General features: G+C 39.5%; 1 protein-coding gene across 1 annotated transcript in view; it reads right to left on the bottom strand.

The window, feature by feature from the left end:
- Positions 1–20201, bottom strand: part of LOC126259385 (small G protein signaling modulator 3 homolog) — a 176824-nt gene that overhangs the window by 37806 nt on the left and 118817 nt on the right. Inside the window, exon 11 of the mRNA XM_049956136.1 lies at positions 7439–7618. Coding sequence (XP_049812093.1) covers positions 7439–7618 — 180 coding nt within the window. The remainder of the gene's footprint in view (positions 1–7438; positions 7619–20201) is intronic.

The raw sequence follows: 20201 nt of genomic DNA, 5'->3' as shown, positions 1-20201 counted from the left end.
GAGTCTGACTTGGGTAGCTCAGTTGGTCACGCACTTGCCCGAGGTGCCGAGTTCAAGTCTCAGCCCGACACACAGTTTTAATCTGCAAAGAAGTTTCATATCAGCGTACACTCCACTGCAGAGTTAAAATTTTTTTCAAGTCAATATCTTATTTTCAACCTTTTCCGATTCCTTCTTCTGTCCACAGAAATCCAACTTAATTTTTTTATTGCACAGTAGTTGAATCTTCACCAACTTTTCATGTAGTTTCTTGAAAGATCAAGTGAAACTTTTTTTACCATTAGGATATTCTTTAGAAATTTACTTTATTCTTCCTTTGATTCTGATAGAACTGTTTTGGCAATTGTTTCTGTAGTTTATAAACATTCTGGGTTAATTATGGGATTATTGCTTTTGATAAGACAGTGCTTAGGATTTATAAGTGTTCTGACACAGTTTGAATACTGTCTCTATGTTTCTAGCTCTTCTTTTGATTGTTGCCTTCTCACTTGTGTGTTAGGTGGAAACCTCATCTATGAAACTGAACTTTTGTGTTTTTCTGATGTCACCATACACTGTATTGGTTGTCCACGTCGGATCTTTTGCTTCTACATTCACATACTCTGTTGTTGTTGTTGTTGTTTTTTTTCCCTCCCCCAAAAGAAATTTGCAACCCTGCCTTCTCAGTTGTAAATTTTGCACCTTCTATTTGTTTGGTCACAATGTCCAGATTATGCTTAAAATATATTAAATCATCTTGGAAAGAATAGCATAATTTAAGTCAGCCTTATTTCTTTCCACTTGGGATAGTGTTGACTCATTTGTTTCTGCCATTCTTGGATTACTTTCTCCATGATATATAATTAAACAGAATTGGCAAAATGCTGTTGCCTTGTCCTTACTCCTGTTTTAATCTCTAATGGTTCACATAGCTCTCTTAATATTTTAGCTTGTTAACTGTGTGTTAGATGATGACTGTTGCACAAGTGCTTATCTTTTGTCATCTATTCTCAAACTGTCAGTACTTTCAAATGTGCCGCAGTTTATGGAGTCATACGTCTTCTCAAAATCAGTTAATGTTGTGACGCACTTCTTACCTTCTGCTAGCGAATTGGTTTTGATCAAGGTCACAGCATGAACATTTGTTCTGCACATGATCATCCATTTCTGAACCCCGCTTAGTGCTCTCCTAGTTGCTTATATATGACTCCGTTTCATAGTGTAATGCTGTGTAAGAAGTAACAAGTCTCTGTAGTTGCTGACATTTGTATTGTCTCTTTTCTTGTGTAACAGATAATTGATCGCATCCCTCCAAGCATATTGGATATATAGTGTCACAATTTTGATTACTTTAACCTCCAACCAAATACCTCATATTTTCCAAATTCTTATCTTCATTTTTGCATCTCACCAAATTTTGTTCTGGTGACAAGTCTCTGGAACTTGACTGTTACAGTTAGTCCACTAATATTCCCAACTTTTTTCCCTGCATCTTGTTTATCTCATCAAATAACTTCTTATACTGTCCAAAGGAAGGAAGAAGGAAGATTAGGGTTTAATGTCACATTGACATTTAGGTCATTTGAGAGGGACAAGCTATGAATGTTTCAAGGATGGAGAAGGAATTCAATCACGTCCTTTCAAAGGAACCATTCTGGCATTTGGCTGGAGTGATTTAGGGAAATCACTGAAACATTAATCAGGATGGCCAGAAACAGAATCGAACCCTCATTTCTCCCTAATACAAGTTCAGTGTGCTGTCTACTGCTCTGCCTTGTTTGGTCATACTGTCCAGCAACAACGCATCTTTCCTCTACTTTTTCTGGAATCTAATTTCTCCCAAATTATAGAATTGCTTTAAAAGTTCAAAAAATTATGACTTCATAGTTCATAATCTTTTCATTAAACTTTTCCTTTTGCAGTTCTATCAGGCTGCTCCAATTTGATTTTTTCAGTAATTAATTAATAGGCAAAATATTATACTATTGTACAGAGAAATTTTTGCAACCATCAGTCGCTAGTTATGTTTTGAAAAATGATTTCAGTATCTTTTACACAATGTGCACATGTAAACTCACATTACATAAAAACTTAGAAGCCTTGATGTTTGCTCCCAATGCTGACATATTATTCCTTCTTCTGTCACTGGTATGGCTACAGAAAAGTTAGCATAATACAATGTAAAAACAGTTTGTACATCTGGTACATGTGTAATTACAGCATGCTGGACAAGAGCTGGAAGTTATAGTCAATTTTTACATATTCCAAACTGCACAGTATCTCTTAGTAGATCACATTTAATTTTGCACAGAGCATAACTTAATCATAGCTAACACTTGGTTCAAGAATCATAAAAGAAGATTGTATACATAGAAGAAGCCTGGAGATACTGACAGGTTTCAGATAGATTATATAATGGTAAGACAGAGATTTAGGAACCAGGTTTTTAATTGTAAGACATTTCCAGGGGCAGATGTGGACTCTGACCACAATCTATTGGTTACGAACTGTAGATTAAAACTGAAGAAAGTGCAAAAAGGGGGGAATTTAAGGAGATGGGATCTGGATAAATTGACAGAACCAGAGGTTGTAGAGAGTTTCAGGGAGAACATGAGGGAACGATTGACAGGAATGGGGGGAAAGAAATACAATAGAAGAAGAATGGGTACTTTCGATACATGAAATAGTAAAGGCAGCAGAGGATCAAGTAGGTAAAAAGACGAAGGCTAGTAGAAATCCTTGGATAACAGAAGATATATTGAATTTAATTGAAGAAAGGAGAAAATATAAAAATGCAGTAAATGAAGTGGGGAAAAAGGACTACAAACGTCTCAAAAATTAGATCGACAGGAAGTGCAAAATGACTAAGCAGGGATGGCTACAGGACAAATGTAAGGATGTAGAAGCATATCTCACTAGGGGTAAGATAGATACTGCCTACAGGAAAATTAAAGAGACATTTGGAGAAAAGAGAACTACTTCTATGAATGTCAAGAGCTCAGATGGAAACCCAGTTCTAAGCAAAGAAATGAAAGCAGAAAGGTGGAAGGAGTATATAGAGGGTCTGTACAAGGGTGATGTACTTGAGGACAATATTATGGAAATAGAAGAGGATGTAGATGAAGATGAAATGGGAGATATGATACTGCGTGAAGAGTTTGACAGAGCACTGAAAGACCTAAGTCGTAACAAGGCCCCGGGAGTAGACAACATTCCATTAGAACTACTGACAGCCTTGGGAGAGCCAGCCCTGATGAAACTCTATGATCTGGTGAGCAAGATGTATGAGACAGGCGAAATACCCTCAGACTTCAAGAAGAATATAATAATTCCAATCCCAAAGAAAGCAGGTGTTGACAGATGTGAAAATCACCGAACTATCAGAAAGCAACCTTGGAGAAGATCAGTTTGGATTCCGTAGACATGTTGAAACACGCGAGGCAATACTGACACTACGACTTATCTTAGGAAATAGATTAAGCAAAGGCAAACCTACGTTTGTAGCATTTGTAGAATTAGAAAAAGCTTCTGTCAATGTTGACTGGAATCCTCTCTTTCAAATTCTGAAGGTGGCAGGGGTAAAATATAGGGAGCGAAAGGCTATTTACAATTTGTACAGAGACCAGATGGCAGTTATAAGAGTCGAAGGGCATGAAAGGGAAGCAGTGGTTGGGAAGGGAGTGAGACAGGGTTGTAGCCTATCCCCAATGTTATTCAATCTGTATATTGAGCAAGCAGTAAAGAAAACAAAAGAAAAATTCAGAGTAGGAATTAAAATCCATGCAGGAGAAATAAAAACTTTGAGGTACGCCGATGACATTGTAATTTTGTCAGAGACAGCAAAGGACCTGGAAGAGCAGCTGAACGGAATGGACAGTGTCTTGAAAGGAAGATATAAGATGAACATCAACAAAAGCAAAACAAGGATAATGGAATGTAGTCGAATTAAGTCGGGTGATGCTGAGGTAATTAGATTAGGAAATGAGATGCTTAAAGTAGTAAAGGAGTTTTGCTATTTGGGGAGCAAAATAACTGATGATGGTCGAAGTAGAGAGGATATAAAATGTAGACTGGCAATGGCAATGAAAGTGTTTCTGAAGAAGAGAAATTTGTTAACATCGAGTATAGATTTAAGTGTCAGAAATTCGTTTCTGAAAGTATTTGTATGGAGTGTAGCCATGTATGGAAGTGAAACGTGGACGATAAATAGTTTGGACAAGAAGAGAGTAGAAGCTTTTGAAATGTGGTGCTACAGAAGAATGCTGAAGATTAGATTGTTAGATCACATAACTAATGAGGAGGTATTGAATAGAATTGGGGAGGAGAGGAGCATGTAGCACAACTTGACTAGAAGAAGGGATCGGTTGGTAGGACATGTTCTGAGACATCGAGGGATCACCAATTTAGTATTGGAGGGCAGCGTGGAGGGTAAAAATCGTAGGGGGAGACCAAGAGATGAATACACTAAGCAGATTCAGAAGGATGTAGGTTGCAGTAGGTACTGGGAGATGAAGGAGCTTGCACAGGATGGAGTGGCATGGAGAGCTGCATCAAACCAGTCTCAAGACTGAAGACCACAACAACAACATAGCTACTGTTGTGTACATAGCCCCGCGTAATCAGCGCATACGCAGCTTTCCCACTAGAGCGCGCCCTGCTAAGCACAACAGCGCAGGCGCAGCGCTCGTCCATCTCCGCACTTCGAGATGGCGCTGTCTTAGAGACGGACCAAATTCTGCTTCCACCGATCCACGTATTAATACGTAACGCAGCCAATGAGATTGCTGCTAACGTAGAACCTTTTCTCCTCGCGGATCACAATCGCGCAGTGATATCTGAACGCTTGAGGTATTATAATGAGTGTACAGACCTCCAATTAATCAGTCTGCATTAGTCTGCGTTAGTCTGTATTAGTCTGTAGTCAAGTTTCAGCGCCTAATAAGATTATCATATTCCTGTACATAGCCATGAAGATAAATGAATAGACACTTTGTCAAGTATCAGAGATATGTGAGAATAAGATTAACGTACCGAGACCAAAGGAACTTCAGATCGTCAACTGTAAACAGCATTCAGAATCAAGTTAAGTAATTTCTATGATTTTTAGTGAAAATTAATCAAGTTCTGTTTAAAGTTGGTCACTGTCAATCTGCTACTCTAAGCGTGCAAGTGGCATTTCTATCGTCTGACCTAACGGCAGAAGATAAACACGCCACGATAAGACCACGAGACACTATTGCTGACACTCGCCTACTTCTTTAGAGCGACAAGTCAAATAATCTGATGGTGTGTGTACCGAAGGTCTTACAGTACGCACACCACAGCTACAAAACCCTATTTTTCAATATGATCTCTGTTCAGTTCCATGGTTTTACAATGTTTTATAATGTGTAGCATTCTACTGGTCTGCATCTCAGCCATGTTCTTGGTGCATTAATAACGTCCCCCTTCATTGCTGTAGTACTTTATGGAGTCCATCTTTCAGTGAGCCAAAGAGGTGGGAGTCAGAAGGTACAAGATCTCAATCTATGTCTACATCGGCACATGACTACTCTGCAAATCATAAATAAGTTCCTGGCAGAGGTTCATCGAACCACCTTCAAGCTATTTCTCTATCATTCTACTCTCTGAAAGCAAGCAGGAAAAATTAACACTTAAATCTTCCCATGGAAGCTCTTATTTTACTAAAATGATAATTTCTCCCTATGTTGATGGGCAGGAAAACATATTTTTGCATTTGGAGAAGAAAGTTGGTGTTTTTCTCGTGAAAAGATTCTGCCACACCCACTCGTTTATCACATTCATGATGCTCTCTCCCCTATTTCGTAATAATACAAATGTAGCTGTCCCCCTCAGAACTTTTTTGTTGGGGTCCATCAATCCTGTCTGATGTGGATCCCAGACAGCATGACTAGACTGCAAAAGAGGAGAGACAGAAAAGCACAGTGGGATTTCCTTCTTGTTCTTCTGATGACAGATGCTTCGCCCACAGACTTAACCATGGTTTTAGTGAAAAATAATTTGCGTTACTTACAGAATGCCCCTCATATATATGATTTTTTCCAAAGGAAATGCCATGTGGCTAGGGCCTCCCGTCAGGTAGACCGTTCGCCTGGTGCAAGTCTTTCGAGTTGACGGCACTTCAGCGACTTGCGTGTCGATGAGGATGAAATGATGATGATAAGGACAACACAATACCTAGTCCCTGAGTGGAGAAAATCTCCGACCCAGCCAGGAATCGAACCTGGGCCGATAGGTATGACATTCCATAGTGCTGACCACTCAGCTACCAAGGGCGGACATTTTTCCAATAGCTTTCCGGTATTCCTTGATGGACTTATGTGCAAATTTGGCATCTGGCAAATGAATGACAAAGACTAGTAAAATAACAATATCACTTGATTACATATATTTTAACAGTCTGTTTACCCATCTTTTTTTGAAGGCTCATGTTTGATTAAAATGCCACACACAATACAAGCCTAACAGAGAGAGTCTCAACAAACATCAGTCATCCTTTCAGTTATACACAGACGAATTATAATGTCATTATGACAATTTATTTATTTATTTTTTTTTTCATTCTTCCATATGATGTCAGTGTTTCAGTCTGCCATGTATTTTTGAACCTGTGGTATAGAGTACAACTTAACAGTATCAGTTACTGTTATTCAGAAGTTATGCTTATTTATTTACATATAATATAACACATTATCAGAAATAGTCTTATGTCATGGACAGCCACAGCTGAGGTAATCCATTTTTAATAAGTAAACCGCTTCCAGCTATATGAGCTTTTATTGATAGGAACATGACCAGTTTTGTAATATCAAACTACATCCTCAGGTTTACATCTTCTACATTTTGTTCAGATGTACATCTGAAGATGTGATCTGATATTATGAAACAAGTTGTGTTCCTATAATAAAGGTTGTTTGTATACTGATGAAAGCAGTTTACTCATCAAATACAGAACACATAATTGTACTCATGTCTGCTTGGAATTTATACTAGCTGTAGTAACGACAAAGTAAACAAATTTTCTGTTCCCTTTGTTTACCTCTTTCAACATAAAGAGTTGAAGAGAGGCATTTATTCAATAATCACTTATAAATTTATTGATACTCCTGGATGAATAGTTGTGAACTAACAGGAAGTGTTTTATGCTTTATGACTAAAAGAAATTGATGTGAGCAGTTTGTATGCATTACGGATGAGAATTAAATGAACCATATAATGTTTCCATCAAGAACCTGCTTATTTTAAGTATAGGTAATTTATGAAATAAATACTCATTAAAGAAAAACTTAATGTAAACTCTGAATAAAAACACTACACATCATCCAAGGCACTGATTACAGTAAATTTGAATATGGTTCCTTTATCTTTCTACAGCACAGTACTAAACAACTCCGATATTCTTGTATCACTACTAAAGTAAAAAGATATAAAGACAAACCTAATAGTGCTTTAGCTCGCCGTTTCCGATTTCTTGAAACACTGACATAATTATCTTGGTCTTTTGCATGGCTCTCCATGGTATAATCAGGTACAAGAGAAATTTTATTTAGTTTGGGATCCATTGACATGAAATGTCTTGCAACTTGTAGTATGGCCTCACGAAGATCGACAAGTATCTCTGTAATACAATTAGCAAATGTTTCATATTACTTAAAGCATGAGACACAAATAAATAGAAACACATTCACATGACTGGTGAGATATGTTTTATAATGAATGCATGTCTTGTTTTATATTTGTTCACATACAACAGTGCAACAAGTTGAAAACAAATTAAAATATTTATGTATTTTACACAGAAGTACAAGGTGCAGCAGAAATACTTGCCATTTTTCACAAAATTATTTAAAAATTTGGAAGTTTAATAAAAATCAAGTAGGGAAAAAAACATGCAAATTCTATTAATTTTTTAATGAACATATGATTACTTTTCTCAACCGCTTATAACTTGACTCTAATGTCTTGGTAGCCATGATGTAAGTATTCACCTGTTCTGTTTCCATGGTGGTATCAGTGAGCCTTCTAGCTCATCAAATTTGACACTGTGTTCTTTTTGCAGATTGGTCTAAAATTATTCAACAATTACAAGACACAATTCAGGAAGAAGGTGCTGTCCTTTTCTTCCAATGACTTGCAAAGTCATCATAAACTTCCTAATACAATTACAAGTGTGAAACTATATGTATTACGATTTCAGAGCTTTTCTTAATATGAATGATTAATCATATTTTTTCCAGTTTCTAGCCACGCTGACAGTTGCATTTTGTGCCCAAAACTTTGACAACTGACCTGGTTACCTTCTTCAGCTGTTTCAAGCAGCTGCCTTAAGTAAGCTGCTGCCTGGACTTCAATATGTGAGTTACTGTTGCTGTCACGCCCTTAACCGAGTTTGACACCCACTATGCCATTTGATGTACAATTTTTTTTCCTTCGCCCAAGCTGTTATTCTATGCAATACACACTTCCTCAATGTTGTGCAGCTCTGGATAAGATGACCAGTAAGAGCTTAAACACTTGTGTGCCATATGCCAAATCTTAGTTAAACTGAAGTCTCTGGCCATGTTTATAACATTTTCCAATGGATAATGGGTCTGGCTGCTCTTCTTTAACTAATGCATCAAGAAAGGTAGCTGGCTTTCCTTTCTTACTTACATCATGATTTTTATATTAAGCTGGGCAGAAATTAGATGTTTCAAGAAGTTTTGAGGATTTAAATTCCATGTGGCCATACCATGACTGGATCATCCACATATTATTAGTCTCAATGAAGTTCATAGAAAGATGTTAGCTTGAACCCAGTAGCAGGACTGGCCAAACGCTGCAGAGTGTGCAGACATGTGGAAGTGCTGCACATGTGCGCACGTGTGCGACAGCGACACCTGTTATTAGACATGTGTCCTAAATGAACGGCGGTGGCTCCACTTCCCTGTTTATGTGGTACAAGCAAGAGCGCAACATACCCAGTCTCGTTTACCCCTGGTGACCGTACCCTTAACAGAGAAGTACTGGGAAATGGCAGGTACTGTGAAAAAGCAAAGGACGGAAGATCTATGTTCTCAGTCGTTAAAAATGACTGAGAACTGCAATTCTTTTTTGTAGTCGTTGGTGAAAACTCACAGTGTTTGCTGTGCTGCCGAATAATAGGCGGCCAGCGTAAGTTTTCAATTGAAAGACACTACAATACATATCACAAAGACGAGTGTAGTGTACTCAACAGTGAAGAATGGCAAGCAAAATTAAATGTCCTTAAGAAAATGGATGAGACACATCAACTCGATTTTACTGTACGTCAAAGTAACTGATTCTTATTGAACTCAGTTTCTTGTGTTACATTTATGTCTATTTTACTGTACGCTGTACAATGTACTGTTTGCAATTTTCCAGAAAGACAACCACACTAAATCTTCACTGCGAGCAAGTTTTAAAATCGCATTAAGAATTGCACAATCTGGGAAACCCTATTCCGAAGGGGAGTTTGTGAAAGGGTGTCTGATTGATGCTGCAGAACTTGTGTGTCCCACGAACGTTAGCAGGTTTCAAGAAATCAGTCTATCCAAACAAACAGTGACAAGACATATCAGTGCTATGGCCAGCGATGTGCAGAGGCAGCTAGTAAATAAGGCTAAAGCCTTTGTTGCTTTCTCTGTTGCGCTTGATGAAACAACAGATCTTACAGATACAGCCCAGGTTGTAATATACATACAAGGTGTTGATAACGCACTTTGTGTAACAAAGGACGTTTTGGAGCTGTCGAGCAAGCGATTGATGGTGTTGGTATGGACTGGAATCGGTTAGTCTCAGTGACCACAGATGGAGCACCATCAATGCAAGGCCATCAGAGAGGACTTATAGCATGGATGCGCAAAAAGCTAGGGCGCACAGACGCGACGTTGTATGGAATTCACTGCATTCTGCATCGAGAGGCACTTTGTGCAAAATCAGTAACGTTAGCAAACGTCATGCAAATTGTTGTGCATACTATAAACTATCTGAAGACACATGGGCTTACACAGTTTCTGCGGTTCTTGGAGGAATTAGGAGTGGAGTACGGCGACATACCTTACTATACCGAAGTATGCTGGCTCAGTCGAGGTAAACTGCTGAAAATATTTTTTGATTTACGTTTGGTCATAGTAACATTATTACATGAGAAGGGAAAAAGTGAACCTATGTTGGAAGACCTTTGTTGGATATAAGACCTTGCATTTCTCAGTCATGGACATTACGTCTCACATGAACAGCCTGAATGTCAGTTTGCAAGGTGAAAATAATTTAATTTCTGACATGTTGGAAAAAGTAAATGACTTTGAAAGGAACCTTGCGCTTTGGGAGAGCCAGCTATTGACAGAAAACACTGCACATTTCCCGACTCTTGGACTGGTCCACGAAGGTGCTAGATTTCAAGAATACGTGTCAATAATTGTAAAAATTAAGGAACAATTTCGAGCACGATTTGCAGATGTTATGAGTTTGTCTCCTGTCATTCGCCTCTTTGCTCGACCATTCTTGTTGTCAGTTGAAGATGCTCTGAATGATCTACAGATGGAACTGATCGACCTACAGTGCAATACAAGACTGAAGGACAAGTTCTTTGCAGTGCAAAGTACAAAAGAATTCTACGAAAATTTTTCACTACAAGAATTTCCATGCCTGCACCGAGAAGCTGCGAGAGTTATGTCCATGTTCAGGTCGACATATGTTTGTGAAAGATTTTTCTTGGTGATGAAAATGAATAAATCAAGGTTTCGATCAAGCATAAGTGATGAAAATCTTCACAACTGCTTGCATTTGTCAATGATCCATGCTTTTGTGCCCGATATTAACTATATCATTTCTCAAGACCAGTGATAAATGTGTTTGGATTTATTCCTTTCATAATTAAAAATTATTGTTTACTAACTGTGCATTATTGCCTCATTCTGCTCCATGTTACATTATTATCAGGAAAACTGGTCATTAAACTGATTGTTCCAATGTATACTTACATTTAGGTAATTTTTTTTTTTTTTTTTTTTTTTTAAATGTGTGAAGGGCTACGCTCAGCTGAAGTCGATAAAACATAACATTCATCTAATTGTCGGTTATTATGCAGATTTCAGACGGAACTGATGAAAGATATAGCAATAATGGTATTGAAATAACAGGTGATCAATGAGAGGTCTGCAGTTCTGTTCAGAGGTCAGTGAGACAGAAATTATGTGTGTGTAACTGAGGGCACCGAGAATTAGTTATAGGAAACCTTGCATTAGTTTAATGTTATTTGAAATCATGAATAAGGTTTGTTGGAAGCCGCTAAGTGCTCTCTTTCTTAAATACTACATCAAAAACATTATGCGTATTTATGTGCTGTCAGTCAAGCTGCCTTAATAAAAACCCACAGTTGTTAACTGTATTACTTGTCTTACTGGGTTAAACTGTTAACATAAAAGTAGATGTCTCAATGAGTAGACTGTGACAGTATTTTAAATGTTTAATACGCGAAATACCTTCCCATGGTTGGCTTGCAAGCTGTGGAAAGAGCTCTAGAATGTGCTGGTACAGAGTATCCCAGCAAGTGGATAAAGCAACATCTGTGCATAGAAACATGCACTACATGAACACTGATGGCTGTGGCATGCACGCTGTGACCTGGAAGTTGCACATGTGGAAGAGCACCGCACGGATGCAGAATTTCTGGCTGGTCCTGATTTACATCAGTAGAGTCTAGTGGGAACAGAAGTTTAATGTACTGTGTTCTACTTTAACTGAGAATCAACATGTTACCTGTAAAACTCTTTCCAGTACTTTACTTGCTATGCTGTTCAGTTCTTAATTGGAATGTCAGAATTATGCTTGCATCACTTACAAACAAAAATCTTCTGTATGTTTCTGTTACACTTACCAGGAAGTTGATGAGGTATGTAAGAAAAAGAAGTATAGAACCTGGGGAATACCGAAATTTAAGTGTCCCAGCCTGGTGTAAACAGCTTTCTGTTTCTTACTCCACTAATTGAAAAGAAATTAAATGCAAGACTTTCCTTTAACTTCATCATGCTGGGATATTACATAGCCCTCTGTCACAATCTCCACAGTTAAGAATCTATGTTAAGTCAAAAGACATCAAACACCTATAACTATTTTTTCAGCTTCTACTTACTAGTACAAGAAGGAATAAAGTAATTTATGAAGTCCCTGAGATTTTGACTACCAATGTTTGCACAGTAATTAATGTGTAATATGGAGAGTTATGACCCCATTGCACTTCTTTACAGTAAATCTAAAATTACCTCTATTTCAGTGGATGATTCTTGTCTATGATAATGTGTCCAGCAATCTTCAGTCCGACTGCAAATGTGTCTATATAAATACATGAATGATCTTTATGTAGACTGCAGTGACATAGTACTGAACAAAATGTTTCTGCAAACCAAGAAATACTGAAGCCACTAAGACTATTAAGGTATCATGTGTAAGATGCTAAAAGTTTGGTTTATCATTATCAATGCTCCTGAAAGTGATGCTCGTTGGTGACAAGTCTGGACTTTTTGAAATCAGATGCATATCTGCTACAACTATGAGATGCATAAGAAATAGGCAAAAAGTTATAAACAAATTAGATAGTTGTGAAGGATTAAATGGTCAAAAAATAGGGAAAAAGAAGGGAGGCAGTTAAAGGACAAGAAAAAGGAGGGAGGCACACAATGCACATGAAGAGAAAGTACATGTAAAAAACATAATGAAATAAATGAAATTGCAGAGTTTAGCTGTTTCAAGGTAACCCTGACCTATTACAGACGACATTACGAGGGGACTGGTGTCCAGCATTCTGTCACCATCACAATCATTTGCTGACTACTGATCCTAGTTTTGAATTATCTGAGGACTGCCACTTGTTCATATTGAAAGAGAAACGAGCAAATCTTACAGAAAGAAAGGACAACATGAAATTATGTTAAAACCCAGGGACTGTGAGAAAGGGAATAACAAGCTCCCATACACTAGGAAAATACAATCAAAATCATTCATCTAAGAGGACAGTGGCATAGCTAGAGCAAAAAGGGAAAAGGGGAGTTAAAATTTAGGATGAGATTGGATTAGTATGGAAATTGACAAGGCAAACGGATTAATCACAATCTCTAAACAACTGCCTTGCAGTCTCATTTCCACATCCAAGACACTAATCACTTCCTCCAGTACCTTTCCACAGTTCACATCTCATTACCACTTAACTTCTTGGTTGCCATTATTGACGCTACGTCCCCGTACACCAATATGTCTCAGAAATATGACCTACTTGCCACAGAAAACTGTTTTTCTCACCTTTAATCAAGCTCACCATCTTCTCCTTACACTGCTTGACCAAACACATTCTGGCCCACAATTATTTCTTCTCTTAAGGCTAAATCCACAAACATATACTGAGAACTATCAAGGATGCAAGAATATGCCCAACACCTTAAACTTCTCCTTTGAGTCAGACTAAATGGTGGCATTTCTACGATCTGAACTCATGACAGGTACACCTTTTCTCTATCTTTCGGAATCACAATAGCCATTTCAATCCACTTCACCTTGTCATTCTCAGTCGAAGAGAACAGTTAGCACACAAAATCATTTCCTGTATTGTTTCTTTCTGTAACACCAACTAATGTGTTGCCACTGTGGACCATGCTCTGACCAGTATCCCCTTATTACCCACAACTGCTATCACGTCCTTTGCCAGGGCTCTGAGTACTTCCCATGATACTGAGATGCCAGATACTCTGCCCAAAATACTAAACCTCATGCCTCCAAGTGGTATTCTATCCTACACATTTCCTTGTCCATCTCTGTGCTCTCTGCCCTACACAGGTCTACATCTACATGACTATTCTGCAATTCACATTTAAGTGCTTGGCAGAGGGTTTGTCGAACCACAATCATACTATCTCTCTACCATTCCACTCCTGAACAGCGTGCGGGAAAAACGAACACCTAAAAATTTCTGTTCGAGCTCTGATTTCTCTTATTTTATTTTGATGATCATTCCTACCTATGTAGTTGGGCTCAACAAAATATTTTCGCATTCAGAAGAGAAAGTTGGTGACTGAAAATTCGTAAATAGATCTCGCCGCGACGAAAAACGTCTTTGCTGTAATGACTTCCATCCCAATTCGCGTATCATATCTGCCACACTCTCTCCCCTACTACGTGATAATACAAAACGAGCTGCCCTTTTTTGCACCCTTTCGATGTCCTCCGTCAATCCCACCTGGTAAGGATCCCACACCGCGCAGCAATATTCTAACAGAGGAAGAAAGAGTGTAGTGTAAGCTGTCTCTTTAGTGGACTTGTTGCATCTTCTAAGTGTCCTGCCAATGAAACGCAACCTTTGGCTCGCCTTCCCCACAATATTATCTATGTGGTCTTTCCAACTGAAGTTGTTCGTAATTTTAATACCCAGGTACTTAGTTGAATTGACAGCCTTGAGAGTTGTACTATTTATCGAGTAATCGAATTCCAACGGATTTCTTTTGGAACTCATGTGGATCACCTCACACTTTTCGTTATTTAGCGTCAACTGCCACCTGCCACACCATACAGCAATCTTTTCTAAATCGCTTTGCAACTGATACTGGTCTTCGGATGACCTTACTAGACGGTAAATTACAGCATCATCTGCGAACAACCTAAGACAACTGCTCACATTGTCACCCAGGTCATTTATATAGATCAGGAACAGCAGAGGTCCCAGGACGCTTCCCTGGGGAACACCTGATATCACTTCAGTTTTACTCGACGATTTGCCGTCTATTACTACGAACTGCGACCTTCCTGACAGGAAATCACGAATCCAGTCGCACAACTGAGACGATACCCCATAGGCCCGCAGCTTGATTAGAAGTCGCTTGTGAGGAACGGTGTCAAAAGCTTTCCGGAAATTTAGAAATAAGGAATCAACCTGAGATCCCCTGTCGATAGCGGCCATTACTTCGTGCGAATAAAGAGCTAGCTGTGTTGCACAAGAACGATGTTTTCTGAAACCATGCTGATTACGTATCAATAGATCGTTCCCTTCGAGGTGATTCATAAGGTTTGAATACAGTATATGCTCCAAAACCCTACTGCAAACCGACGACAATGATATAGGTCTGTAGTTAGATGGATTACTCCTACTACCGTTCTTAAACACTGGTGCGACCTGCGCAATTTTCCAATCTGTAGGTACAGATCTATCGGTGAGCGAGCGGTTGTATATGAGTGCTAAGTAGGGAGCTATTGTATCAGCGTAATCTGAAAGGAACCTAATAGGTATACAATCTGGACCTGAAGACTTGCCCGTATCAAGCGATTTGAGTTGCTTCGCAACCCCTAAGGTACCTACTTCTAAGAAACTCATGCTAGCAGCTGTTCGTGTTTCAAATTCTGGAATATTCCATCCATCTTCCCTGGTGAAGGAATTTCGGAAAACTGCGTTCAATAATTCCGCTTTAGCGGCACAGTCGTCGGTAACAGTACCATCGGCACTGCGCAGCGAAGGTATTGACTGCGTCTTGCCGCTTGTGTACTTTACATACGACCAGAATTTCTTCAGATTTTCTACAAAATTTCGAGACAATGTTTCGTTGTGGAACCTATTAAAGGCATCTCGCATTGAAGTCCGTGCCAAATTTCGTGCGTCTGTAAATTTTAGCCAATCTTCGGGATTTAGTGTTCTTCTGAACTTCGCATGCTTTTTCCGTTGCCTCTGCAACAGAGTTCGGACCGGTTTTGTGGACCACGGGGGATCAGTTCCATCTCTTACCAATTTATGAGGTATGAATCTCTCAATTGCTGTTGCTACTATATCTTTGAATTTGAGCCACATCTCGTCTACATTTGCATAGTCAGTTCGGAAGGAATGGAGATTGTCTCTTAGGAAGGCTTCTAGTGACACTTTATCCACTTTTTTAAATAAAATTATTTTGCGTTTGTTTCTGGTGGATTTGGAAGAAACGGTATTGAGCCTAGCTACAACGACCTTGTGATCACTAATCCCTGTATCAGTCATGATGCTCTCTATCAGCTCTGGATTGTTTGTGGCTAAGAGGTCGAGTGTGTTTTCGCAACCATTTACAATTCGCGTGGGTTCGTGGACTAACTGCTCAAAATAATTTTCGGAGAAAGCATTTAGGACAATCTCGGAAGATGTTTTCTGCCTACCACTGGTTTTGAACAAGTATTTTTGCCAACATATCGAGGGAAGGTTGAAGTCCACATCAACTATAACCGTATGAGTGGGGTATTTATTTGTTACGAGACTCAAATTTTCTCTGAACTGTTCCGCAACTATATCATCGGAGTCTGGGGGTCGGTAGAAGGAGCCAATTATTAACTTAGTTCAGCTGTTAAGTATAACCTCCACCCATACCAATTCGCACGGAGTATCTACTTCGACTTCACTACAAGATAAACCACTACTGACAGACACAAACACTCCACCACCAATTCTGCCGACTCTATCTTTCCTGAACACCGTCTGAGACTTCGTAAAAATTTCTGCAGAACTGAACATAATTTTCCATTGGACAAACCTGTTGGAAGACCTACCCCCATACACCAATTCATCTCTTCCTACTGCAGTATTGTTGCTGGCATTTTCTATCCTACCATGGTAGGATCATGTATTAAAGCACTAATGACATCTACTAATTTCTGTGCTGTAATTACGGTGATCAAACCATGTACTGCAGTCATTAAGAAACTGAACTCACATTGAGAAGACTGGTATTGAAATCCCCCTGTAGCCACACAGATTTGGGTTATCTACTGTTTTCCTTGATGACTTAGCAAAAAATTCCAAGACGATTCCTCTGAGAAGGACTTAGCTGAGTTCCTACCCCATCGTTGTCCAAACTGAGGTTGTATTCTGTCTCTCATTATCTCACCACCAATGGAATGTAAAACCACAATACTTCTTGTGAACACAGTGTACTGTTCTATGGAAGTATGACAAATAACAAATTTTACAGAAACAGCCATATTAATGGCCACCATCAAACTACAGCTAAGCACAAACTCAGTCATTTATTTAATGTATTGCATGCTGCAGTTATGAAGATTCCTACAGCTGTTTCAATATACATAGGTTGGAACTTAAATAGTTGCAACACTGCTGTGGAGACACGATGCAATGGAATCTACTACTGTTGCTGATAGTACACATTTTTGACATACCTACCTTACCTTCGAGCAAATGGACTTGCCCGTTCCACGTCATCGGCGTGCGCACAATCGAGGAAAAAACAGTCACTTGTGAGCGAGCAGTCTAATGTAACAGTGTCACCATGTTTTTGAAACAGAAACAATGGAGTTGGATCAAGATTGAATGTGCCAGAGGTCGAACAGCACGACAGTGTCATCATGCTCTTCAAGAGACATGTGGGTAATCGGCATTGCCATACAGAATAGTTGGGTAAGAGCCTTCAATGAAGATCGGCAAACTGTGGTAGACATGCATTGGGCAGGTCATCCTAGCATCTCTGTAGAAGAAGTGCATGCTGTTGCCGCATTAGTGGACAGTTATCAATGCCATACGATTTGTGAGCTCACCCACAAAACCGGATTAGTGCATACGAGTGTGCTTTGCATCCTGAAGGAATGCCTAGGCATGTGAAAAACTGCATCTCGATGGGTTCCACATGACTTGATGGAAATGCAGAAATGGATGCGTTATGACACTGCTCAAGATGCACTTGGAGCACTATGAGCACAATGGAGAGGCTTTCTTACACCGTATTGTAACACTGGATGAGACAAGGGGCCACATCTTACAAGCCCAAACTGAAGCACCAATCCAACGAATGGCATCATTTTGGGTCGCCGCAAAAGTCGAAAGTGCATCAGAGCCCCAGTATGGTGAATGTTATGGTGATTCTTGTGTACGACTGTGATGGTGTTATCCTAATGCGTTACATTCCTCCACAGCAGACCATCAATGCACAGTATTACTGTTGATTTTTGGAGCATCACCTGCGACCAGCTTTGTGAAAGAAGCAGCAACACCTTCTGCGCAACCCACCCATCATTTTGCACAACAATGTGCGGGCTGCGGGAGCATACAGTGCAAGCTGTGGCTGCTCTGTTCGGTCGATGGGACTGGGAAGTACTGTACCATCCACCATACTCTCCGGACTTAAGTCCTCCTTGTGACTTCGATTTGATTCCGAAGATGAAGGAACCACTTTGTGGCAATCGCTTCAGAACAGTTACAGAGATTCAACAGGCAGTAGACTGCTCCATTTGCACCATCAACAGAACAGGCTCTGCTAACGGTATACTACGCCTTCCACATCGCTAGCAACGGGTTCTACACAACGCGGGTGACTACTTTGAAGGACAGTAACAGGTGCAAATATGTAACTCTTTTGTATCGGTTGTGAATAAATAGTTGCCACTATTTAAGTTCCAACCCTCATATAAATCCCCCCCCACACACAGACATTTTTATGTTTATACCTCTCCCACCCAATACTCAACAGTTATACAGGGTGAGGCACAAAGGATGAACAGTTTTCAAATAAACAATACATCATTAGGAGTGCTTAAAAAAATTTAATTACAGAATAACACACAAATAATGTTGCCATTTAACAAAATTAATGCTTAAAAACAACTCTCCGAGGTGACGACCATTTTCAGCGCTGCACTTCTCAAGGCACTCTCGGAAGTTGGCTTCAACTCTCTACAACATGCCTCTATCTATTTGGACGATTTCCAGACGAACAGCTTCCTTTAGTTCTTCAAGTGTACTTGATTTATGCACGTACACACATGATTTGAGGTAACCCCACAAAAAGTAGTCACACATGGATAGCTCAGGGGAACAAGGAGGCCAACGAAAGTCCCCGAACTGGGAAATAACTCTACCATGAAAAAAGTCTTCATTGCTTCCATATTCAATCTTGCCATGTGAGCTGTAGCTCCATCCTGCTGAAACCACACTCTGCGAATAGGAATACATTTTCTTCTTAATTCAGGTAGGAAGAATTCAGTGATCATCTCATCATTCAGAGGTTACGGTTACAGTGTCCCATTCTCGTCTTTGAAAAAGTATGGATCAATAACATCTGTACCTGTCACAGCACACCAAACTGTCACTTTGGGACTATATAATGGTTTCTCTAGCTGTAGTTTTGGGTTTTACTGGCCCAATAATGACAGTTCTGATGATTTACCATTCCATTCAAATGGAAAAGAGCTTCATCACTCATAAGCAAAATAATGTTGTCATTTTGCTCAAATATGGCCTCCATTTCTCGGACAAAATTTAGCCGCTGTTCATAATCTCTTGGGTTTAATTTTTGCACAATGGCCATTTTGTAGGGATGAAATTTTAGGTTAGTATGCAAAATATGCCTTACCAAGCGATTACTGAGGCCCAGCTCAGCCGAGTGTCTTCTAGTAGATCAACCAGGCCTACGCAGTATGGCTTGCTGAACTCTTTCCACATTTTCTTGTGTCTGAATGGAGCGAGGAGCTCCTGCTGGTTTTTTGTTCATAACTGTTCCTCATGTTCAAAATCATTCTACCCAATGTAAAATGGTGTTACAAGTGGGAACACTATCATATCTAGCGAGATTGAAATGGCGACGAAACTCACACTGCACTGCAACGATAGACTCACTATTGTGCACAAAACTATCATAGCTAAACAAACGATGTTGCACAGTCCATGGCTCCATGACCTTGACTAAACAAAAAGGCAGGAGCTACCGATCACATTACCACATCACTCCCCCCACTCTGACTGCCTGAGCCTATAAATACTAGCTGTTCTAAAAACATCCGTCCTTTCTGCCTCACCCTGTATTTGATTTAGTTGCACTCTTTATCAGAGATTCTATAAAAGAACAGTGTTTTATCAGCATACAAAAATATATTCCTGCCAGTCACAAACTTTCAGTCCTATAGATTGGTTTCGTGGCTCTGTGTGTAAACGTCAGTCTACAACTCCAAATATGGGTGGTTCAGTCCCAGGTCAGTCCAATGATTTCTTTCTGTCAGTTACCCAGATTTGGTAATGTTAAAAATGTCGAACTGCACTGAGGATTAGAGTCCATGTTAAAGTGTAGGTCCCGCTGTAACTGGCTTGATACATCAGTTTAAGGGTCAGAAGAAGGCATGGAGCACACCATCTACAATAAGACAATGCCTAGTATAGCACTGTAGTGTTCAAACCAACTTTCTGGTCAATGACAGGT

The sequence above is a fragment of the Schistocerca nitens genome, chromosome 5 (assembly GCF_023898315.1).
Source record: "Schistocerca nitens isolate TAMUIC-IGC-003100 chromosome 5, iqSchNite1.1, whole genome shotgun sequence".
NCBI classification, from domain to species: Eukaryota; Metazoa; Arthropoda; class Insecta; order Orthoptera; family Acrididae; genus Schistocerca; species Schistocerca nitens.
Note: the sequence above shows the minus strand (reverse complement) of the source record. Positions and strands in the feature narration are given on the sequence as shown.